The 25,848-nt window shown below is 39.9% G+C and overlaps 2 protein-coding genes across 3 annotated transcripts; one reads left to right on the top strand and one right to left on the bottom strand.

The window, feature by feature from the left end:
• Positions 1–6,032: 6,032 nt before the first annotated feature.
• Positions 6,033–10,338, top strand: LOC136542714 (serine carboxypeptidase II-3-like). 2 transcript variants are annotated; one of them, XM_066535276.1, is made up of 7 exons: positions 6,033–6,590; positions 6,733–7,118; positions 7,219–7,476; positions 7,573–7,691; positions 9,305–9,454; positions 9,503–9,608; positions 9,775–10,338. In XM_066535276.1, the coding sequence occupies exons 1-7, from the start codon at positions 6,188–6,190 to the stop codon at positions 9,961–9,963; spliced, it is 1,611 nt and encodes a 536-aa protein (XP_066391373.1). In that variant the 5' UTR covers positions 6,033–6,187; the 3' UTR covers positions 9,964–10,338. The 2 variants fall into 2 exon arrangements, with proteins under 2 accessions (XP_066391373.1, XP_066391372.1); XM_066535275.1 differs by having other exon boundaries at positions 6,162–6,590; positions 9,305–9,397; positions 9,775–10,336.
• A 1,356-nt stretch (positions 10,339–11,694) lies between these two features.
• On the bottom strand, positions 11,695–14,745 carry LOC136547379 (uncharacterized). Its single transcript, XM_066539335.1, has 8 exons — positions 14,373–14,745; positions 13,323–13,436; positions 13,178–13,246; positions 13,071–13,090; positions 12,938–12,990; positions 12,790–12,820; positions 12,515–12,596; positions 11,695–11,918 (listed from the first exon to the last, which is right to left on the bottom strand). Exons 1-8 carry the CDS (start codon positions 14,743–14,745, stop codon positions 11,722–11,724), a joined length of 939 nt encoding a protein of 312 aa, XP_066395432.1. The 3' UTR covers positions 11,695–11,721.
• Positions 14,746–25,848: the final 11,103 nt, after the last annotated feature.

Here is a 25,848-nt window from a genome sequence, read left to right as displayed (position 1 = left end):
TTCTAACCCCATAGGACAGATAACTTGTTTTGCTTCGTAGGTAGTGACGGGCAATTTATTGTACTTCGGAAGCATCTTCTTTTGGATTTTTAGTAACTCTCCAAATTTCTTGTCAGATACACCATTCTTTGTCTTCCATTGCAGCAATTCTAGTGTGGTTCCCAACTTTTTCTGCCCTGCATCACAAGTTGGGTACAATAATTTCTTGTGATCTTCTAGCATCCGCTCGAACTTGATCTTCTCCTTTTCACTTTCACATTCTCTTTGTGCGTCACGAATGACCTGACAAAGATCATCAGCCAGCTCATCTTCTGCGGCTACCTCTTCTTCAGCTTCTCCCATTGCAGTATCATTGAAGCACGCACCATCAGGAATAATATCATTGTCGTCCCATTGTTCTTCTTCACCTTCTTCCATTACAACACCGGTTTCTTCGTGCTTTATCCAACAAATATAGTTTGGCATGAAACCCGACTTGAACAAGTGTGAATGAAGAGTCCTTGAGCAAGGATATTCTACCGTATTCTTACATATGGCACATGGGCAGCACATGAAACCGTCGCGTTTGTTTGCCTCGGCCGCACGTAACAAAGAATGCACATCGTCAATGAACTCTTGGGAGCGGCGATCAGCATTATACATCCAATGACGGCTCATCTGTATTACATGATATAAATATCATATTAAAACCTAGATCATAATTAATTATTTATACAACATGCGTGCCACCACAAAAGATATAAATTTATGAAAGCATCGCTACAATGTAGACAATCCCAACTACCACTAAAAGAACTAAAGCTAAAATATATTTCAGGAGCACAAGGATTTCACGACCAATCTCAACTAAAATAGACAGATCCCCCGATTGTGCAACATCTTTGGGCTTCTTCGGCTAGATCACTGCCTCATTAGCCGCCGTATCTGCCTGTTGTGCAAGATATTTTTGCACGAGTTCAATATACTCTTCCTCCCAGTAGAAGCCTGAACATCGTCCACTGCCATCCCACTGAAATTAAAACAAAAAATTAGAACTTTAATCACAACCATCATGAAAACAGGTATAAACTAACCATAATCATTAAATACGATAAAATAACTCACATTGTGATCTGGACACTTGTAGAAGATACGATTCTTGTTGGGACCCTCCTTCTTCACTCGGTACTTCATCACAATTTTCATCTCATCACGACACTTGCCACATGGAATGAGAGGAAGGCCCGGCCTAAGTCGCTTTGGAAACCTATGAGAGGCCGAGGACCCGGAAGCAATTGCCATCTACTCTCTATACTCATTTTTTAATACACTATAAATTTCTCCTTTTATAAACAAATAAAATTAACAAACTATAAAATTATCTAGATCTCTAAACAATGATATTTTTAATGGTCATTGTGTTCTCGTCTTTTACTGTGGCAGGTAAGTAATTCACATGATATTTCCGCAAATTAACAGAAGAATAGGAGTGTACACACATAACAGACTACTGCGACGATATCGGGACGTGTGAATAAATAACCATCCGTACTAGTTGACCTTGCTTACGTGATCATCTCGGCGAGCATTTCTCCACCGGACGGCACCGTACTTGGCCACGGAAGAGCTCCAATTCTACGAGGAAGGGAACACGGTCTTCCATGACCGTTGCCGCTCTCCCTCGTAGAATCAAAGCTCCTCCTTGACGTCCGTTACCGCTCGGCAGAGAACATGCTCGCCGAAATGAACATGGTCCGCTAGTTCAACTAGTACGGATTTTCTATAATTTTCTAACTATTTTCTAAGTTTTTATTTATATATACTACATTTAGGTACGGTGATTGACAGACTACTGCGATGATATCGGGACATGTGAATAAATAACCATCCGTACTAGTTGACCTTGCTTAAGTGATCATCTCGGCGAGCATTTCTCCACCGGACGGCACCGTACTTGGTTAAGGAAGAGCTCCGATTCTACGAGGAAGGGAACACGGTCTTCTACGACCGTTGTCGCTCTCCCTCGTAGAATCAAAGCTCCTCCTTGATGTCCGTTACCGCTCGGCAGAGAACATGCTCGCCGAGCTGAACACGGTCCGCAAGTTTAACTAGTACGGATTTGCTATAATTTTCTAACTATTTTCTAAGTTTATATTTATATATACTTTAACCTTCTTTCATGTAAATATGCAAGCTTGAAGTGATTTTGAGCTCAAATTACTTACAAATGAAAAAAACCATAATAAAGAACCATAAATATATATAGTGAACAAAATGGCATAAGAAAATGGTGAAAAATGAGAGTATGAGATTGGTAACCTTTACAACTGAAGAATCGACGGAGGAATCGAAGAATGGATGGAGGAACAATGGAGGGAGGGAGGAAGCAAGAACACTACTGTAGTGAGCTTCAAAATGTGCTGAGCTCGGGCTCAGGGAGGAAGGAGGAGACGGCCGATTTATAAAGGGAGAACATTTAGTCCCGGTTGGTGGATCCAACCGGGACTAAAGGTAACTTTCCAACCCCGGGCGCAGCCACGGCCCGGGAGTAGACCTTTACTCCCGGTTGTAGCCACCAACCGGGAGTAAAAGTATACCTTTAGTCCCGGTTGGTGGCTCCAACCGGGACTAAAGGTCCCTGCCACCTCTGTCTGGCGCAGTAGCCGTTGGGCAGGGACCTTTAGTCCCGGTTGGAGCCTCCAACCGGGACTAAAGGTATTTCTAGTCTCGGGACCAAAAAATTCTGGGACTAGAACCCATTTTGACCGAGGATCAAAGGTCTGTTCTCTACTAGTGTGGTGGCCATTTTCTATAGTGGAAGGCTCTAATAATATAATAAAAAGCTGACCAAGCTTAGCTCTCAATCACGTGGTAATTACTAGTACGTAATTGTGTACTTGTCTAACCAGATTTTGGATAACAAAGCTGGAGCACCGCCAGAATAGAGAGGCCAAAAGGTACTGTCCACTTCCTCCCCGGTCCTCGTGTTACTTTTATTTTCAAATTGCACACGGATCGGATTGCCATAAACACACATATACACTTGCTATTACGAACGCACACACGTAAATAAATATTACTATAAAGATACCCAAAAGATCTATGTGGCAGATCTTAAAGTTGACGAAATCACCACAAATACATCATTATTGACGAGCATATTCGCCTATCACCGGAAGAAACGTCAACGCCATTATTATAATCTCGTAAATTAACATAGTAATTATCGTAACTCAAAGTGACTACAGAATAAGTTATTCTACCGCTCCTGTATTACAAAGGCACAAAATAAAAAAGAGAATAGAGAGGGAAAAATCCTCGATGCCTGAGGCTGAGGTGTATTCCTCAGCCCTCAGGACTTGTGGGTGGTGTACACACCGCGTCTGATCTTTTATCTATCTTGAAGGGATCAACTTCTAGATGATTATGATTCAACTCACTGCTTTAACTATTGAACGGGACATCAATACATCATTGATTCATTGTCATCTACTCATCTCAAGTACGCACATAGCAATAATTTTGACAGAAACCTGTCCATATGTAATGTTGAAATTAACCCGTAGCCATGACAAAGTGCACGGTTTCTCTCTGTCGATCGCATCACGCCACGTATTTCACATGCAAACATGTGAGAATTTTGCGGCCCTCGATCGTATTTTGATTTCCTTTTGTTTTTGTGTCCGATCGATTAGACACTGTGTGGAACCAGGAAGCATTTTCCCAAAGTTAGTTGAGCCTTCAAGGTTAAGTTTAGATATGCTGATGCCGTTTCCTTCACACTTCCAATACTCATCAAGGTCATATCATAGTGTTAGCGTGCCAAGAGAAAGTCTACTTCTGCTGACGAAACAACAAGAAAAGGTTTTCATTCCTAACCCAACTAGTAACTTGGAATTGGCCATGTCTTTATCAAGTTATCAAAGCAGTAGAATGTGACAGAAGAATTATCCGTTCATCACCTTTATTTCTCTGACCAAATCCAAATCCTTGACAGCTTTGTAGCAAAGAGACCGGTAATACTATTACCTCTGGTTCCAAACGCAGGTCGTTTATGACATTGGCATAGTCTCCAATGCGACAATTTGATTTGCAATTTTTGTTAGAATATAGTACCATTTTGAATAGTGAAAACATATATTGTGAAAATATGATCAATATAGTATAGCAACCGTGTGTTGCGAATATAAATAACTTAACTTTTCATATATTTATATTGAATGGTCCAAGCTAAAAAAGTTTGACCCAATAGAATACTAAGACGACTTACATCCTGACTACGAGAAGAGCTCATTGTTTTAGCAGATTACCTAAAACCTGTCTCCTATATTTCTTTAGGGATAGAGAAGAGGAGGTTGTCTCGTTTATTAGGAAAAAGGAGGATGTTTTTAAGACATCTCTTAAAACTTATAGGGACAGAAGATGAGATGGGAAATCTCATACTTCATCTCCTAAAATACTACTCTATCCGTTCCAAATTATAGTTCGTTTGACTTTTTTATCTCAAGTTTGACCACTTGTCTTATTCAAAAAATTTATGCCAATATAGTCAAATTTAAGTCATTCTTGAAGAATTTTTGTTAATAAAGCAAACCGCAACAAAAGAAGTGATATTTTGTATAATTTTTTGAATAATACGAGTGGTCAAACTTGAGGTAAAAAAGTCAAATAAACTATAATTTGGAACGGATTTAGTACTTTTTAGGTATAGAAGACCGGATAGAATACCGAATGGAGATGCTGGCGGCTTCCTTTCCCATGTAAGAACAGAGTAGTAATGGACACTGGACAGTAACGGAACCATTTGCATTGGCCATTCGGTGCCTACCCTAGTGAGTGATCCTCTTGATTGCAAGTTTTGTTAGAATATACCATCTTGAATAGTGAAAACATATATTGAGAAAGTATTTTCATGATGAATATAGTAATATCAACCTTGTGTTTCGAATCTAAATAACTTAACTTTTCAAATAATTAGATTGAAAAATGGTCCAAGCTAAAAAAAGTTTGACCTAATAGAATACTAAAACAACCTGATTAGGAGGGTTAGAGCAACTCCACCCGATCTCTTGTCAAGTTGTTTTAGAAGAGTACCTTGAAATCAATTTAAGATATAAGAGATCACTATTGTAGTAGGTTATCTAAAACTTGTCTCCTATATTTTAGGGACAGGGGAGAAGGGTTATCTCCTTTTATTTAGAAACAGGAGGCTGTTTTTAGAATATCTCTTACTCCCTCTGTTCCAAAATAGATGTCATTCTCACTTCTCGAGAAGTCAAAGACTTTATAACTTTGACCAAATATATATAAAAAATATTAATATTTATAATATATAATTATTATCATTAGATAGATCGTTGAATATACTTTCATAATAAACTTATTTGAAGATATAAATAATGCATGCATTTTCTATAAACTTAGTCAAAGTTGAGAAAATTTGACCGACACGCATCCCATAACGACTTCTATTTTGAGACGGAGGGAGTAAAAGTTATAGTTATAGAAAATAAGATAGGAGATTTACTATAATTTATTTATCCTAAAATACTAGACTCCATCTATTCCAAATTATAAGACGTTTTTGTATTCCTAATACGTAGTTTTCACTCCATATTTAGGCCTCGTTTGTAGGGCTTCTTTTCGGCTCCGGCTCTTTGGAGGAGCCCTACCAAACGGTTTAGTAGGAGTAGTTGTTTGCATCCCTTTTTCGGTGAAAAAAAAAAAGAGGAGCCCTCCCAAATATATCATTGGACACAATTGTATATCTATGTACCTGGCAAAAGCTTTCCCGAGTAATTTGGAATGGAGGGAGTACTTCGTATAGAATATTGATAGGATCTTCACGGCAGTTTCCCCTTCCCGAGTAAGAACAGAGCAATGGGCAATGGACAGCAACAGAAGCATTTGCATTGGCCATTGGGACCGAGCATTCATGCACAACCATGCATGGCTTAGTGGGTGATCCTCTTGATTGAAATGGAGAATCCTTCCTGCCACCAATTCCTGCCTGTCATCCGCCCCACTGCTGCACATCGAATTCAGCGAATCCATCCTTCTCCTTCAGAGACTGAAAGAGAGAGAAAAGAATCCAGCTCGCAGTGGCAGCCCATCCATGTCCATGCCTATATATACCGGACGCCCTCCGGTCCGACGTGCTCGTGCTCGTGCTCGCCCAGCACCGTAACCACCGGACAGAGCACGCACCATGAGGACCACCACCACCGCCACCGCGCTGCCGCTCTTGGTAGTGCTCTGCCTCGCGCTGCCGCTGCTCCCCGGCGCCACGGCCAAGGCGGCGCGGCTGCGGCAGGGCGACTACCTGGCGCGCCTGCGCGGGTCGCCGCGGCCGGCCGAGTCGGCGTCGCTGGCGGTCGCGTCGGCGACGGACAGAGCGGCCCGGCACGCGGCGTCGCCGCCCGTGGGGTGCAAGGAGGACGACCACGTGGACAAGCTGCCCGGCCAGCCGTCGGGCGTGGACTTCGAGCAGTACGCCGGGTACGTGACGGTGGACGCCGCGGCCGGGCGCGCGCTCTTCTACTACCTCGCCGAGGCCGTCGGCGGCGGGTCGGCGTCGGCGGCCAAGCCACTCCTCCTCTGGCTCAACGGAGGTATGGCTTGCTTGCTCACTAGACACTAATCAGTAGTCACTAGGTAGCTGGGTTGACTTGATTGCGGTCACGTACCGGTTGCTTCTCTTCTCACGTGTTGGACGTTGATCCATTCCCGCCATGGACGGACACGGACGGACAGGCCCCGGGTGCTCGTCGCTGGGGTACGGCGCCATGGAGGAGCTGGGCCCTTTCCGGGTGAAGAGCGACGGCAAGACGCTGTACCGCAACCCGTACGCGTGGAACAACGCAGCGAACGTGCTGTTCCTGGAGAGCCCCGCCGGCGTGGGCTTCTCCTACTCCAACACGACGGCGGACTACGGCCGGTTCGGCGACAACAAGACGGCCGAGGACGCGCTCCAGTTCCTGCTCAACTGGATGGAAAAGTTCCCCGAGTACAAGGGCCGCGGCTTCTACCTCGCCGGCGAGAGCTACGCCGGCCACTACGTCCCGCAGCTCGCCCACGCCATCCTCCGCCACGCCACCGGCAAGCCGTCGTCGTCGCCCATCAACCTCAAGGGCATCATGGTATGTGCGTGTAACGTACGTGACCCGGCCGGGCCGTGCAGCCAATAATGATGTTACGACCCGGCCAACTAATTGAGGTTTCGTGTCGTGCCGGGCGAAGATCGGGAACGCGGTGATCAACGACTGGACGGACAGCAAGGGCATGTACGACTTCTTCTGGACGCACGCGCTCATCTCCGACGCGACGGCCGACGCCATCGACAGGTACTGCAACTTCAGCGCCACCGCCGCGGGCTCCGACAAGTGCGACGAGGCGACGTCGGAGGCCGGCGAGGCCCTGGAGGACATCGACATCTACAACATCTACGCGCCCAACTGTCAGTCCGCCGACCTCGTCTCGCCGCCGATCACCCCCTCGGTGCGTCTTACCTCAGCTCGCCGCCGATTTCATCGCTAGCTAATATCATCAGCTAAGAATAATGTGACATAAATAAATATATAAATGTTGCTGCAGATGGACAACTTTGATCCGTGCTCGGATTATTACGTGAACGCCTACCTCAACGACCCGGACGTGCAGAAGGCGCTCCACGCCAACGTCACCCGCCTCGACCACCCCTGGTCCGCCTGCAGGTACACCCATCCGTCCGTACCACTGCTCCCAAAAATTTTAAAAATTGGCCTGTTTAATTTGGAACTCACGAATTTCACCATATTTCAGACGGAGCATGTATATGCATTTCTGTATAGTTTTGCACATGATTTGGTTGAAATACAGCGCAAGCATCCAAGTGGTCCGGCCGGCCACCGGTGCACTCATGTAGTCATGTTCACATAGGCCCGGGGCATGATTGGCTTTCGTGGCTGCAGATATTTTTCCATGCTTGCTTCACCGGTCGCCAGTCTACTGATGATAGATGATTAGCAAGCTGCTGCACTGCACAACACCGGCAGCAGTCAAGCACAATCATTCAGACAAATTCGCCCTGGCTTACGGCATACGAAATCCACACTGATTCCGTTCATTACAGTTCATGCTAGGGTCGTTCGAGCTGGATTACGGCAAAATTATTCATAATAACATATATAATAGGATTAGGTTCAGCACATGCACGGAGAATAGAAAGTGCTCTCGTGCATCTGCCCTGAATAATTCCCTCGGATCTCGCTCGTCCGTAACAGTATGATAAAGGATTAATGGGCGCTATTGCGCGCGCGTGTGTGTAAATATGTAATATATACGCATCCGTGAACTGTAGGTTTAGCACAGGAACAACGCAAAAGAGGCAGTAGGTGGTTGCACGCTCAAACAAAGCTTTCGAACTTTCACCAACTGCACAGCTTGTTTCAGTGAGTTGGGCAAGCGTGCAGAAATTGCGTGCTGCTCCAGCTTCCAAACCAATGGGGACGCAACCCTACATGGCTACATCCCTGCTTCCGAGGGATCTCAGGGTCTGTTTGGAAACCGGACTAAAGTTTGTCCTTCGATAGATAATAGGCTAAACATGGACTAAATAAATTTTTTCCTTTTTTGTTCTAATGAGTTCTACTATCAATTAGCCTCTATTAATTTTTGTCAGATCATGATTACTTCATGTTTAGGCCTTCAATTTGGCATCCAAAACATGGACTAAGCTCCTCCATCCAAACAGGCCCTTAGTTTTGTTTTCTAGGATTTGTTTTCCCAAGGTAACAAATGAGAATTCTGGGAATGCATGGCAATAGTTTAATTTAGGGTTCCTGATTTGACTCTATATATGATTCCATTACACGCACCTGTCAAGTGGGTTCTATAGCATTTGAGGTAGGTAGTCGGAGTCCAAGATCTGATAGCACTGCCTGCATAGTTTTCATGCACCCATGATTCATGCCGTGATCCAACGCACATGACGAATATATACCAGCATTATTTGGGATTATATATACCGGTAGATCTCCATGATTTGGGATTATATTACATACAGTTCTCAAATTTAAATATATGCATGGAGCAGTACACTCCACATATCGGACCCAGAAAAAAAAAACATGCATGGATGGATCTACCGGAATTGCTTGCGCATCTTGGAAGTAATCTGTGATGATTGATCCACTTGTTCCAGCCCATGCTGCGTGCTGCGACAATTGATTGGGCCCATGTGAAGCGGCAGTTATCGTCTGCAACAGATGAACATGGTTTCATATTAGTATTATATCTTGCCAAAGTTTTTCTTTTTTTGAAACAAAGCTGTTCAATCTGTTTTCAGTGATGTCTTGAGACGCTGGACTGACAGCGCCACGACCGTGCTGCCTATTCTCACGGAGCTCCTCAAGAACGACGTCAGGGTCTGGGTGTACAGGTACGCCAGCACAGCATCTCTTTCAGCTCCACTGATGCAGCAAGTGGAAATCGAAACGTACTAGTAGTAGCATTCTGCACGATGTCACTGTGATTTTTTTTGCAGTGGAGACACCGATGGGAGAGTGCCGGTCACTTCCAGCAGGTACTCCGTCAACCAGCTCCAGCTCCCTGTTGCTGCAAAATGGAGGGCATGGTTCAGCAGCACTCAGGTGCTCTACTCAACACTTCCCTCCCCTGTTCGCTTCACTGAAATATCAAAGCAAACATAAGGGCGATGCAAACATTTTTTAGTCTGAATAATATCTGTTTTTTTCTTTTGCATTTTGTGGTGATCATTTCAATGTTATGGTAGTATGAACTAACTGAACTTTTCAGGGCGCCGGAGAGGTGGGTGGATACGTGGTGGAGTACAAGGGCAAGGAGAAGGGCAGCCTCAGCCTGGTCACCGTGAGGGGAGCCGGCCACGAGGTGCCCAGCTACCAGCCAAAGCGAGCGCTCGTGCTTGTCCAGAATTTCCTTGCAGGCAAAACGCTCCCTGACTGCAAAACATGCGAGTCGGCTTAGCATTATGAAGTACAGAGAGTGCACCGGCAGCACTACAACAACATGTATCCATTTGATCCAGTACGAGAGAGAAAGAAAGCGAAAGGGAATCAAAGTTAGAGATAGAAGCATACGCACCTTGCAGATCATGTAACTGCAGGTCTGCAAAAGGCAATTATATAGTCATATACTCCTAGAGAGAATTCTGTACACGAATGAAGATGGAATCAAACAAATCTTTTATTGTCGAAGAATAAAGTTCTGACTAGGGATAATTTGAGTATTAGGAAGAAGATCAAGGATTCTCCTTGTTTGTTTTGTTTAGAGGCTGAAACTATCAATCATTTATATTTTGACTGCGTAGTAGCAAAGCAACTTTGGTCCATTCTTTCTGAAATCTTAAATAAGCAAGTTGGTACAAACTTTGTGTCTAACTATGTGGATTAGCAATAGGAAATTTGTAGTGGAGAATATTTTTTGTGCTGCTGCCCTATGGGGGCTGTGGAAACTAAGAAATAGCATGTGTTTTCAAGGAATACTCTGGGTCGATGTGCGAGTGCTGGTACTGAAGGTAACAGCTATGTTGCACAATTGGAGTTCTCTATGTCCGAAGGAGAAAGTCCCAGAATTTCTGGATCACCTGGACAAGCTGAAAAGCTTCGCTACAAGACCTCACCGACTACCTGGTTGAGTCAGGTGAATGACCAATGGGAACGTGTCTTATATCAAGAACAGTGCTTTACCTGATGAAGCTAAAGCCCTGCTGGCAAATGGGGATGACCCGGAGAAGATGGTGCGTGAAAGGAACTGGATTAACTTTTCGAGCCTTGCGGAAGCCTGGGGAATGTAGTGTCTGATGCCAGTAGTTACACTTGTTGTTCTTGTGCTTCTTGTGCTTTCTGTTTTGCCTGTTGAGGCTTTATGTGCTCAGGTGGAATTCTGAACTCTGAGATTTTGTAAGGCGCTAAACGGTTTGGTCTTTGCAATATAAAGGCCGGGGGCCACCCTTGAACTCTAAAAACAATGTGCTAAAAAAGCGCTGCTTCAATGTGCAATTGCAGATACTTCGTCTGTCCAAAAGTAAAATAAATTAACTCCTAATATCATTCTGAGTCAAGCTATCTTAAGTTGACTAACTTTATAATGAACAATAACAATATTTATAACACTAAATAAGTAGATTATGAAAATATATTTCATGGTATACCTGGTGATACTAATTTGAAGTCATAAATTTAGTCAAATTCAAATTAGTTTGACTTAATACAACTCTAAAGTTGAACTATTTTAGGGCAGAGGGATACCAATTTATAAGACGATAAAAAAAAATATGACAGAGAATGTTAGACGACGATACTTATGTACTGGAACCTCGAGGAAATAATGTAACATCGCTTCCATGAGTTGAAAATATTAAATAGCATCATGGCGGAATGGCCAAGTCTCAGAAATCTCAATCGTGCATCAGTGCAAGCAAATCTTGCAGAAACAAAGAATTTCCAGCTCCACACCAATTCCTTTCTTCCAATAAAAAATATTATCTTCCTCGAGTGTACCAAACAATTCCGTTGTGCTTTCCAAGATGATACAGAAAAGAATGCTAAAGAAGACACCTGTTGCACAATACATTGGATTACAAGATCAGTTAAATATACATGCATGCAATGGCATGCTTCTACATTTGGATGGCCATAACAATGGTGGCAACATCGCGTCATCTGATCTTGTATATAAATCATAACAATCCACAAATCTTCTGGGGGTGAATCAGCCTACATTTTATTCTTCCCCTTGACTCTCTATGTGGTTAACAGTTGGGGAACTTGTCCCTGTTAATCCTTGCATCTTTTTGCAGACATAGACATAATGGGAGTCAGGATCCTCTGGAACAAATCCATCAGGGAGTCTACCCCTCTCTGTCAGTGGAACAGGATCCAATACACGCCTCCTTATCTCTTCAGTGAATCCAGGTCTTGCTGCAATACATTAAAACAGCAATGATGAAGCCAGCATAAAGGTGTTCATTTTTTTTACTCAGCAGGGATTTACACAGCTATCTGTTTTCATTTTATCATACCATTATTTATCCTCTTTCTGTACCACTATGTGGGGTAGTATGGAACACTAATTCTACTAAAAGATGTCATTCTTCTGAAGAATATTACATGGGGGAACAAAAGTGTATGGCTGATACAGGAATCACAATCTACTACTTTGGTCCGAGCATCTTCATAGATAAAATAAAGAAAGAAAGAAAATAGGCAATGTTCTTCTATTAGTAGAACTCTTGCAGTACTCCAGAATTAAATGAAATAAATTACACATATTAGTAACTTTATGTAACGGAACAGGCAACATTCATGAGAAAAAAAAAGAGAAAACTCAGTTCTCACTTCAATTGCATTATACGTGAAAAACAAGTGTTGAAGCCTTCTCCTAAGCATTGTACGGTTGTACCACAATACAAAAGGAAAAGGAAACATACCATGATATACAAAATTTACTGTCAGTTAGACAACACATATGTCTCCAAAGCAAGGGATAAAAACTCAAACTAAAGTTTTATACATACGTAGAATGTAAAGTACAATTTTCCAGTCGCATGCTGATTGATTCAAATGGGGCACTCGTACCGATGGATCACCATATGTTATCTACAAGTCCAGACACGAAAATGGATCAAAACATATATCAGGGTTTCAACATTTTAATTACTGTTGATGGGCTGTGTAGTGACTAAGGCCCATAGGTCCATGACTAAGAAGAGGAATGGAGAAATAATCTAGAACTGAGGCCCAAATCGTCCTCAACAGCACTACTTTCGGAGCAAATGTACACAGTGCTTACCAAAATAAAGACTCCTCCTGGTTTAAGAAGCCTGCAATAAAAAGTAAATAACTGATAAGGCTGCGGGGCTGTTGAAATTTATGAGATATCTTGGCGCAGATGACACTGCAGAGTGATACTTCAGAGAGGCAGCTAGACACTAAAAAACCTGTCCACTTCCAGAATCATCTGCGCTGCACTGAGAGGAGCATCCACACCACACTATGAAAGCAGCAAGACAGCATTGTTGAAGAGGTTCAGAAATAAGCAAAAGGACACGGCGACTTATGTTACCTACTTACCATCAATGAGTCCAGAGTACCTAAGAATTTTACAAAGTTAAGTAACTGAAATTACAAATGCATGTCCGTAATGGCCACAAACAGAACATCATAGCAGGATCACACACCTTTATCAATTGCACAATCAAACGATTCGTCAGGAAACATACTCATATCTCTAACATCCATGCGCAAGTCTGCAGGTCATAAGGGTATCAATGGAAGGTCGATTGCAGCTCCGAACAAATGGAAATGATAACAGACAAAGGATACATTGCAGCTGCGGAACATTGAAGTATTTCTTTCTCATCATCTCAATCACAACTGAAGAGATGTCAATGTTCACTATCTCCACATAGCCGTCATTGACCATATCCTCCGACATGACTACAGACAGCAGAGTCAGAGAAGGGAATTGAATTAGTCAGTTAGGATGGATAATGTGATTAAGGAAAAGAAGAAACACCTCCAAAGATTATGAACGTATGGAGGTTTTCCTGGCAAGAACAAAAACAAACTTGTCGTGCTGCAGAACTAGCCTGATCACAGTTGATTGAGACAATCGATTATACATCTCTGTTATTTTTTCCTTCTATATCAATACAAGTTCGGCAGAGCTCCTGCCGACCGTTTCAAAAAAAAAAAATCCTCAACGGAGGAAAATAAATCATACAGCCAAGTGCTGGTTCCAGAGATATGTGACTCTACGTTCAACATAAGGAAAAACAAAGAAACACTGCTGCTGCTTGTAGACGAGTAACATCAATAACAAGAGCATGCCATTTCAGTACTGCTTCACTTCACAAGTGGCCTAGCTGTAGTCCGTAGAGCAACCCACAGCAGCAGCAGGATTCTATTCAGAGTAAACAACAGATGAAGCACTATGCCCAACACGTGGACTGACCAAGAAAATGACTTGGCAGAAAAGAAGTAGCGCGACAGCGCGAGGAAGACCCTGTCCCGTTGCCATGATGATACTATATGTAACTAAGCAAAGATAAAAAAGAAGCGCAACCAAATCACCACGGATGGACACACTTTGGCAGAAACTATCGCGTGGCTAACCCAAACAGCGGCTTGGCTTCTGTTCTATTCTACCGGTGCAAGTGCAAATGCGTCCATTCCCAGCTACTTACTATTATGAACAAAAGAGGAAGAAGGAAATTTGACCTGGGCTTTCTACTTTTGGGAACATCGAGGAAGTAGAAGAAAGCGAAGCAACGCCGCAACGGTAACTCTGCTCGTCCGCTATTACCGGTGCTGACAGTATGATGGGTAGAGACAGAGTAGAAGAAGGGAGCAGGTTGGGGGGGTGTTGCGTACGCGCGGAGCCGCAGCCGACCATGAGGATCCGGGACGCCGGCGGCGCGAAGCGGCGGACGAAAGGACGAAGCGCGTCGTAGCGCTGGTACCAGTCGTACGGCGCGCCGCCCTCCTCCACGTACCGCGCGTCCCAGTACTCCGCCTCGCCGTAGCCCAGCGACCTCCCATCGCTGCCGTCCGCGCCAGCGCCCACCTCCTGCGCCCCGTCGTCGTCGTCGGGCGGCGGCGGCGACGACGACATCGCGGGGCAAGGGGAAGGCCGGGGAGCGTGCTGCGAGCGGAGTGGATGGGGGAGGACCAAAGGAGGGCGGAGAGGGGATGAAGGGTAGTAGTTGGGTGAGGAGGGCTGGGGGGGTGGGAGGAGCATCGGCATCGGTGCGGTGCTCGCGCGTCGCGCCCGCCCCGAGCTTGGGACCAGCCGCCACCACCCACACGTCGCCGTCGCCGCCTGCCCAGTTGATCTCTCTATTTTTTTAATCAAATTCTTATTTTTCTCTATATAGAAAAGTCCTTTTATAGGTTATTTTATTTATGAAAATCGTTTTGTGATTGATTCTTGTCCTGTTCATTTGGCTCGTATTTTTCAATCAACAAATAATATTTTTTTTATAATAAATCAGCCAATAATATTTTTAGTCATGACTTATCAACTAAACAAACGTACAAACCATCTGTGGCTGCGCTGTCTCCCCATTCTCTTCCACTTCGGCTCGGTTTCATTTTCACATAATTTTTTTTCTTTCGCAACCACTTGAACAGATTATTCCGTTACTGTCAGTGTAATGTTGGCACGTGGGTCGAATGGACGTGCGCAGCTCAGGCCTTTTAAAATCCAAGCTCTAAAGTTGTTAAGGGGTCACGTGGTGTGTTACATAGGGTGTTCGATACTAATGAAAAAATAAATTATAGAATTCGACAATAATTTACGAGACGAATTTATTAAATCTAATTAATTCGTCATTAACATATGTGCACTGTAGCATTATAGTGTCAAATCATGCCCTAAATAGACTTAAAAGATTCGTCTCGTAAATTAGTCGTAACCTATATAATTAGTTGTTTTTTAATCTATATTTAATATTCTACGTAGGTGTCCAAGTATTCGGATGGGATAGAAAATAAACTCTACGAAAGAAACTTAACAAGCGGCATGTTCATTGGTTGGTTTCTGGGCTGATTTGGGCTGGCCAGTGTTGATTTTATGTGAGAGAAAAACACTGTTGATTAGCTGATTTGGACTAGTTGAAACCAACAAGCGAACAGGGCCAAAGCCGCAAGTGGCCATCCTAGTACTCAGTACATATGTGTTCGGCTCCACTATTTCATTCACTACAGCTGGCTGGCCAAAATTCAGCGCTATACCTATACTGCATTTCAAAAAGAAAAGAAAAAAAACCATTAGAGTTTCAGTCTTCAGTACTAAGAATCTTGGGATCCAACAAATTGTACTCCAAATATCTACTAAGGGCAGTCCCAATGGTGCATTGATGATGATTTCTATCCTCATTAAATGACTTGCCACATAGGTAAAATGCTGACATGGCAACGTAATCAATGAAGAAAAAGAGCAAAAATCATAGACCTGGTTGAAACCAGGTCTACTCTTGACCCAATGCACTAAGAAATCATGAAATCGCCATTGGGGAGAAACCACCAGTTTCTAGGGAGCTCGTGTCGCACTCTCATTGGAGGAAAAGATAGAGTTGAGAGAGAGAAAGAGAAAATAGTTATTACTTATAGAAACCATGGGTTGAAAAAGAGTATTTTTTTTGTGCGATATCCTATATTATAGAAACTACTAGTTTTTTTTATTGGGACTGCTCTAAGTATATTAGTGTGTGTGTGTTATTTCAAGTCTGATAGACCTTCTCCCAAGAAAAGGAGTGCACTTGTTTGGTATAAGCTGCAGGAAAACGAACGGGATGGACTGGACCCAAACCCAACTCGGCAACGGTTTAGGATCGCTATTCATTCGCCTTCCAACTTCCACCTTGTGGACATTGGAAAAATGGCGCCACAAGATCTCTGGGGCCTTGGGTTCTTCACTTCATCATCATCACAAAGGCAGAAGGCACGAGCAGGGACACGGCCTGCCCCAGCGCAGCGCACCACCCGATCAGCATCAGCCCAACCGCCACTGCCCACTAGCCACTGGTCCTCCCTTCTCAGGACGCCTGGACCACGCTCACTGAGTCGCTGGTGGCTCTGCACCTGCACGTGCTCAACTGCTCAAGCAACATCCAGCACAGCACAGACAGGTTACGTTCGGTTGGCTGAAAAAAACGAGAAAGGCATCGTTGTTTTGGTGAAACGATACGGCTGATAAGTTTAAACGAACAGTTATAATTAATATCATTAGATAGGTCGTTTCCGCTTCCTGAAAAATCAACTTTTTTTAACTTTAATCAATTATATATAAAAGAATATTAATAATTATAATACAAAATTAGTATCTCGTTGAATATACTTTCCTAATAAACTTATTTAGAGATATAAATGTTGCATTTTTTTCTATAAATCTAGTCAAAGTTAAAAAAAGTTTGAGCCGCACATATCCCATAACATTATTTTTTTAGGACGAAGGAAGTACTATGCAGCCTGTGAGAGCTGCTAAGGGCACCATCAATGGAGGCTAACACTCTTAGTGGTTCTTGTATAAATAAAGTGATCCATGTAGACTAGGAAATATTAAAACTACTATTCACACAATGCAAACTATCACTACTTGGCCCTGTTCGCTTGTCTTATAATCCGTATTTTTTAGCTTGTTTTTTTAGTCGGAACAGTGTTTTTCTCCCACAATAAATCAGCCGGAATAGTGTTTCGGCTTGTTTTTTCAGCGAAGCGAACGGAGCCTTGTGGTTTGTAAAGAAACTTTTTTCTTTCATCATGCCTCATATTTATTTTCTACCCCTCTTCTTTTTTAACATGGATCACCTTCTATCTCCCTAAGCATATATAGTTTCTGCAAATTACTATGACAAATACAGAGCACCTATTTTTTTTATCCGATCCTACACAATAGTTAGGGCTACAAGGGGCGTTGGGAAGGCCTAAAGCCTGTGACCAACTAGCCATGGCCCATTTGCTGCAGATCAGAACAACACGTTTCACTTGGAGCCTGTTTAGTTGCATTTTATTTTACAAAAATTTTTAAGATTCTTCGTCACATTGAATTTTTGGACTCATGCATGAAGCATTAAATATAAATAAAAAATAAAACTAATTACACAGTTTAGACGAAATTCACGAGACGAATCTTTTAAGTCTAATTAGACTATGATTGGACACTAATTGCCAAATAACAACGAAAGTACTACAGTACCATTTCGCCAAAAAAATTGCCAACTAAACACTACCTTGGAGCCAAATGAAAGCCTGTTTGTTTCAGTTCAGATTCAGACTCACAAAATGAATGCATGCAGCAAAGGTTGCAATGTAGGCAGAGGCTTTTCTTTCATGCAACCATGTATGTTAGGAGGCTAGGCAGTTACAGAAGAAACAATTCAGGGTGGCGAGTAGTTCGCAGTAATCTGAAAGCCTCCTGTAATGCAGATCATGCTCCCCGTGCGAACTGTCTCTTTCATTTGTGTTGCTTCCCTTCTCATATTAATTCAAGCGGCAACAGATCTTGAGAGACAGAGAGAGGGGAAAAAATCACGCATTCTGCATGTTTTACCATTTTCCTTGTTGCTAACATCAACAGCAAATCTTTCAACACCAATTGTGAGCTACAGTTCTTTTGCCATTCTCATTTCAATGAAAACCAAGGTCTTGTTTGGTTTCTTTCCCTAAAGTTTACTTTCTATCCTATTGAATATTTGGACACATGCATAGAGTATTAAATATAGACAAAAAAAACTAATTACACAGTTTGTGACTAATTTACGAGACGAATCTTTTAAGCCTAATTAGTCCACGATTTGATAATGTGGTGCTACGGTAACACATACGCTAATGACAGATTAATTAGGCTTAATATGGATTCTATAATTTTTTTTTATTAGTATTGGAAAAAGTCTACTTAACCCCTTTCATACTTAGTCTACGTCACCCCCACTATGAAACCGTGTGTTTTACCCCCCCTGAATTTTCTAAAACCGTCTATTTTATCCTCTGTGCGGTTTTCAGCGTCGGTTTTGCTACAGTAACATCAGGTCTGCTACATCAACGGTGGGTTTGCTACAGTGCCAGTGGGTTTGAATTTTCTTTTTTTTATTTATTTTCGGTGAATTTTTGAAAAATCATAGTAAATCATAGAAAAATCATAAAATGAAAAATCTAATTTTATTAGACTCAACATGAGTAGATCTACATAGTAAATATATAATACGGTATGCTTTAGTACAGTTTTTTTGTAGCTTTAGATTAATTGAAAAATCTAATTTTGTCTATAATTAATTAGAATTTATCTATAACTAAGTTATACATAGTCCAATGAGTATGAATTTTTTACTATAGTTCAAGCATACAATAATTAGCGTACCATAAAAATTTCACCACAATTGGACCATAGAAGCTGCAGCTATGAATTATTCCAATTAATTACAGACAAAATTAGATTTTCCAATTAATCTAAGGCTACAGTAAAAAATTTGTACTAAAGCATACCGTATTATATATTCACTATGTAGATCTACTCATGTGGAGTCCAACAAAATTAGATTTTTTATTTTATGATTTTTCTATGATTTACTGTGATTTTTCAAAGAGGCACCGAAAATAAAAAAGGAAATTCAAACACACAATCACTGTAGCAAACCCACCAATACCGTAGCAACTCGTTGTTACTGTAGTAAAACCGCTGTCAAAAAACCGCCCGGAGGTAAAATAGACGGTTTTGGAAAGTTCAGGGGCTAAAACTGACGGTTTCATAGTTGAGGGTGAAGTAGACCATGTATGAAAGGTGGGGGGTTAAGTAGATTTCTTCCTATTAGTATTCAAATACCTCATGCGGTACCCTTATGTGACACCCCAAACTTTATACCCAGAATTTAAACAAGGCACGACCAATTTCACTCGAGTAATTGTTGGAAAAGAAGAACGTAAAACCATGCTCTCCCGACTGCTTCAGTTAGAAATTTCCCGACTGCTTTACCAGTGTGGTCATTCAGTGTGAGGTCAGCGCACGGTTCATGAAGTAAGTGTCCTTGATATCTATGCTGAGCTGACTAAGAATCCAAGGGCAAGGGTGGTGTCTGTGTCTCCATCGTGTGGATCAGACACCAGCCCTCACCGCTGCTCTCAAGTTGACCTTTTAATTTCAAGATCGAGTAAATCATCATCGGTTAACCCGCTTATCGTGTCTTCCTCTGTACAGTACGTTGCAAGGTTATTCAGCTTGCCAAATTTACAAGTCATTCTTATTTACCAACAAAAAGATATTACATAAATGAGAACTGAGGTACTCATAAATATATCCCTCATCTGAAACTAACTAGAAAACCCAATTAAACAGCATCTCTACATTTTATACGCTTTTTCCCTTGTTACTTGAGAACGGAATTTAGCAGGTGTTCTGCAGTTTCATTTAGTGGAGGTAAGGAAAAACTATAGTAGTCCACCCACTGATGGTAGGGATGACAAAATGGAGTGAAAGGAGAAGACTGAAAAAAGGTGCCCATTATCAGGCGTTAGTATTTCAGCCTTGTTTATAGACTTATAGTAATGCTGACAAGGCTTGTAGTAGAAGCAATAAGCTCTAAGACGGTACTCCTACCTTGAACAACGTCTGTATCAGATAGGGAACTTACAACGTGTGTACCTTAAAAATCCAGTATTGAACACCACCAGTTATTTTATTTTATTTTCTCTCGAATACACCAGTACCGTCAGTTATACGACACGAAAGCAATAGGTTACGTTCATATAGGCGTCAGCTACGGCCTGTTCGCTTGGTCGCATTTGGATTATAAGCCATGGTTTATCAGCCAACAAACAATATTTTTCTCTCACACTAAACCAGCCAACAGTACTTTCAGCTATGGATGAAAACGGTACGGATATTTATTCGACCGTCCGTTCGACCGAACAAATATGAACATTTATCTGGATAGTTACTCGGATATCCGTAATTTTTTTCGGATACGGATACTAAAACGGATATCTTAGGCGGATATCAAATACGGATGTAATATCATCGATATCCGGCGGATATCGGATAATCCGGTTAAGTATCGGATATATCCGGATATTTAAAAACGGATATTATCCGGATATTATTCAAACGACCTTGGATGGAGAAATGATCAAAATAAAAATTGTAGATCTCAAAAAGTTATGAAACTTTGTTGTTTACAACTTTTTCGTTTGAAATCATTTAGTGCTTCAAAATTTAAACCGTCCAAACTTTCTCAAATGGAAAACTAGTTTATAGGCGTCAAAATTTAAAAATCACAAATTTGAACCATCCAAACTATCTCAAATGGAAAGTTGACCAAAACAACAATTGTAGATCTTGATGAGTTGAACAAACTTGGTATTCAAAACTTTTCAATTTGAAGTCATTTAGAGTTCATAATACTATAGTCAAAGTGTTGTTTTTTCATTTGACCAAATTTGACTTGGTCAAACTTGCTCAAATGAGACACTAAATGACCTCAGATGAAAAAACTTTGAATACCAAGTTTGATCATCTCAGCAAGATCTACAATTGTTACATAGCTTATTTTCCCATTTGAGAAAGTTTTATCAAACACTAGTCACAAATTCTTGAATCTCATATAGACTTTCTGAAACTATGTCACACACTTGTGAAATTTGAACTATATTTTGTTCAAACTTTCTCAAATGAAAAAATAGCCTATATAAGGATTGTAGATCTTGATGAGATGAACAAACTTGGTATTCAAAACTTTTCAATTTGAGACAATCTAGGGTTCCAAAAACTAGTTTTTAAACGTCGAAATTTAAAAATCATAAATTTGAACCGTCCAAACTATCTCAAATGGAAAGTTGACCAAAACAACAATTGTAGATCTTGATGAGTTGAACAAACTTGGTATTCAAAACTTTTCAATTTGAAGTCATTTAGAGTTCATAATACTAGAGTCAAAGTGTTGTTTTTTCATTTGACCAGATTTGACAAACTTGCTCAAATGAGACACTAAATGACCTCAGATGAAAAAACTCTGAATACTAAGTTTGATCGTCTCAGCAAGATCTACAATTGTTACATAGCTCATTTTCCCATTTGAGAAAGTTTTATCAAACACTAGTCATAAATTCTTGAATCTCATATAGACTTTCTGAAACTATGTCACACACTTGTGAAATTTGAACTACATTTTATTCAAACTTTCTCAAATGAAAAAATAGCCTATATAAGGATTGTAGATCTTGATGAGCTGAACAAACCTGGTATTCAAAACTTTTCAATTTGAGACAATCTAGGGTTCCGAAAACTAGTTTGTAAACGTTGAAATTTAAAAATCACAAATTTGAACCATCCAAACTATCTCAAATGGAAAGTCGACCAAAATAACAATTGTAGATCTTGATGAGTTGAACAAACTTGGTATTCAAAACTTTTCAATTTGAAGTCATTTAGAGTTCATAATACTAGAGTCAAAGTGTTGTTTTTTCATTTGATCAAATTTGACTTGGTCAAACTTGCTCAAATGAGACACTAAATGACCTCAGATGAAAAAACTTTGAATACCAAGTTTGATCGTCTCAGCAAGATATACAATTGTTACATAGCTCATTTTCCCATTTGAGAAAGTTTTATCAAACACTAGTCACAAATTCTTGAATCTCATATAGACTTTCTGAAACTATGTCACACACTTGTAAAATTTGAACTACATTTTGTTCAAACTTTCTCAAATGAAAAAATAGCCTATATAAGGATTGTAGATATTGATGAGCTGAACAAACTTGGTATTCAAAACTTTTCAATTTGAGACAATCTAGGGTTCCGAAAACTAGTTTGTAAGCATCGAAATTTAAAAATCATAAATTTAAACCGTCCAAACTATCTCAAATGGAAAGTTGACCAAAACAACAATTGTAGATCTTGATGAGTTGAACAAACTTGGTATTCAAAACTTTTCAATTTGAAGTCATTTAGAGTTTATAATACTAGAGTCAAAGTGTTGTTTTTTCATTTGACCAAATTTGACTTGGTCAAACTTGCTCAAATGAGACACTAAATGACCTCAGATGAAAAAACTCTGAATACCAAGTTTGATCATCTCAGCAAGATCTACAATTGTTACATAGCTTATTTTCCCATTTGAGAAAGTTTTATCAAACACTAGTCACAAATTCTTGAATCTCATATAGACTTTCTGAAACTATGTCACACACTTGTGAAATTTGAACTATATTTTGTTCAAACTTTCTCAAATGAAAAAATAGCCTATATAAGGATTGTAGATCTTGATGAGATGAACAAATTTGGTATTCAAAACTTTTCAATTTGAGACAATCTAGGGTTCCAAAAACTAGTTTTTAAACGTCGAAATTTAAAAATCATAAATTTGAACCGTCCAAACTATCTCAAATGGAAAGTTGACCAAAACAACAATTGTAGATCTTGATGAGTTGAACAAACTTGGTATTCAAAACTTTTCAATTTGAAGTCATTTAGAGTTCATAATACTAGAGTCAAAGTGTTGTTTTTTCATTTGACCAGATTTGACAAACTTGCTCAAATGAGACACTAAATGACCTCAGATGAAAAAACTCTGAATACTAAGTTTGATCGTCTCAGCAAGATCTACAATTGTTACATAGCTCATTTTCCCATTTGAGAAAGTTTTATCAAACACTAGTCATAAATTCTTGAATCTCATATAGACTTTCTGAAACTATGTCACACACTTGTGAAATTTGAACTACATTTTATTCAAACTTTCTCAAATGAAAAAATAGCCTATATAAGGATTGTAGATCTTGATGAGCTGAACAAACCTGGTATTCAAAACTTTTCAATTTGAGACAATCTAGGGTTCCGAAAACTAGTTTGTAAACGTTGAAATTTAAAAATCACAAATTTGAACCATCCAAACTATCTCAAATGGAAAGTCGACCAAAATAACAATTGTAGATCTTGATGAGTTGAACAAACTTGGTATTCAAAACTTTTCAATTTGAAGTCATTTAGAGTTCATAATACTAGAGTCAAAGTGTTGTTTTTTCATTTGATCAAATTTGACTTGGTCAAACTTGCTCAAATGAGACACTAAATGACCTCAGATGAAAAAACTTTGAATACCAAGTTTGATCGTCTCAGCAAGATATACAATTGTTACATAGCTCATTTTCCCATTTGAGAAAGTTTTATCAAACACTAGTCACAAATTCTTGAATCTCATATAGACTTTCTGAAACTATGTCACACACTTGTAAAATTTGAACTACATTTTGTTCAAACTTTCTCAAATGAAAAAATAGCCTATATAAGGATTGTAGATATTGATGAGCTGAACAAACTTGGTATTCAAAACTTTTCAATTTGAGACAATCTAGGGTTCCGAAAACTAGTTTGTAAGCATCGAAATTTAAAAATCACAAATTTAAACCATCCAAACTATCTCAAATGGAAAGTTGACCAAAACAACAATTGTAGATCTTGATGAGTTGAACAAACTTGGTATTCAAAACTTTTCAATTTGAAGTCATTTAGAGTTTATAATACTAGAGTCAAAGTGTTGTTTTTTCATTTGACCAAATTTGACTTGGTCAAACTTGCTCAAATGAGACACTAAATGACCTCAGATGAAAAAACTCTGAATACCAAGTTTGATCATCTCAGCAAGATCTACAATTGTTACATAGCTCATTTTCCCATTTGAGAAAGTTTTATCAAACACTAGTCACAAATTCTTTAATCTCATACATACTTTCTAAAACTATGTCATACACTTGTGAAATTTGAACTACATTTTGTTTAAACTTTCTCAAATGAAAAAATGGCCTATATAAGGATTATAGATCTTGAATCCATGACCATGACTCCATGAGACCCATGAAGCCATGAGCTTGGCTATTTCTACTCATGCCACGAAGATTGGTGCTTGTATGATGTTTGATGTATGATGTATCTGTATCTTTATCTTATTTGTTGCTTTACTCTTTAGTCTTTCGGCTTAATCTAGATGGATTATGGACTCATAGAGTGGTGTAATGGTTTGCGCACGTATGATATATATATATATATATATATATATATATATATATATATATATATATATATATATATATATATATATATATATATATATATATATATATATATATATATATATATATATATAGGGAGAGGCTATTCAGTAGCCGGCTACAAAATAAGTTATTCTGTAGCCACCTCCATTTACTATAATTTTATATACTAATTTACCATAATATAAATACATATTTACGATAGTTGGGTTACTATAACACATGGGGATATTTACCATAACGTTATATTAAATCACTTAGTAAGGAGTTACTATAATCTCGTAAAATAACATAGTAATTATCGTAACTCAAAGTGGCTACAGAATAAGTTATTCTGTAGCCAGCTACAGGATAGTAGTTCTATATATATATATATATATATATATATATATATATATATATATATATATAGGGAGAGGCTATTCAGTAGCCGGCTACAAAATAAGTTATTCTGTAGCCACCTCCATTTACTATAATTTTATATACTAATTTACCATAATATAAATACATATTTACGATAGTTGGGTTACTATAACACATGGGGATATTTACCATAACGTTATATTAAATCACTTAGTAAGGAGTTACTATAATCTCGTAAAATAACATAGTAATTATCGTAACTCAAAGTGGCTACAGAATAAGTTATTCTGTAGCCAGCTACAGGATAGTAGTTCTATATATATATATATATATATATATATATATATATATATATATATATATATATATATATATATATATGCTTTTACTCAATATCCGAATAGATATTTGTATCCGACCTTCTCCGAATCCGATTCATACCGTATTCGATACTCATTATTCGTATCCGTAACCGAGTCAATCCGTATTCGTATATGTATCCGAACGCTATCCGTGTCCGAATCCGAATCCGAACAGAAATATGAAAACAAATATAATATGAGTGATATCCGTTCGTATCCGATCCGTTTTTATCCCTACTTTCAGCCATGACTTATAAGTCAAACAAGCCCAAACGAACAGGGCGCTAATCCATTCAAACAAGAGAAAACAATGGAAGTTTCCTCAATCACTCCGAAATAAACCCATATTATACAGACCATAGAGTAAAACATAACCTAATTTCTTTGGTAGTCTGAGTTCAGGACCAGAGCCTTGGAAAGGGCATGCCAGTTGCCAGGTGACGACACCCTTGCTCACTGACATGTGGATCCACGGGCCACATGGCAGCTGAACCAAAGTTTTTTTTTTTTTGAAGGAACAGCGGAACCAAAGTGACTTTTGTTTTAACTGAAGCAAGTGGCTATGATCATGCAGAAATCAGAGA

The sequence above is a fragment of the Miscanthus floridulus genome, chromosome 3 (assembly GCF_019320115.1).
Source record: "Miscanthus floridulus cultivar M001 chromosome 3, ASM1932011v1, whole genome shotgun sequence".
In the NCBI taxonomy this organism is placed as follows: Eukaryota; Viridiplantae; Streptophyta; class Magnoliopsida; order Poales; family Poaceae; genus Miscanthus; species Miscanthus floridulus.
Note: the sequence above shows the minus strand (reverse complement) of the source record. Positions and strands in the feature narration are given on the sequence as shown.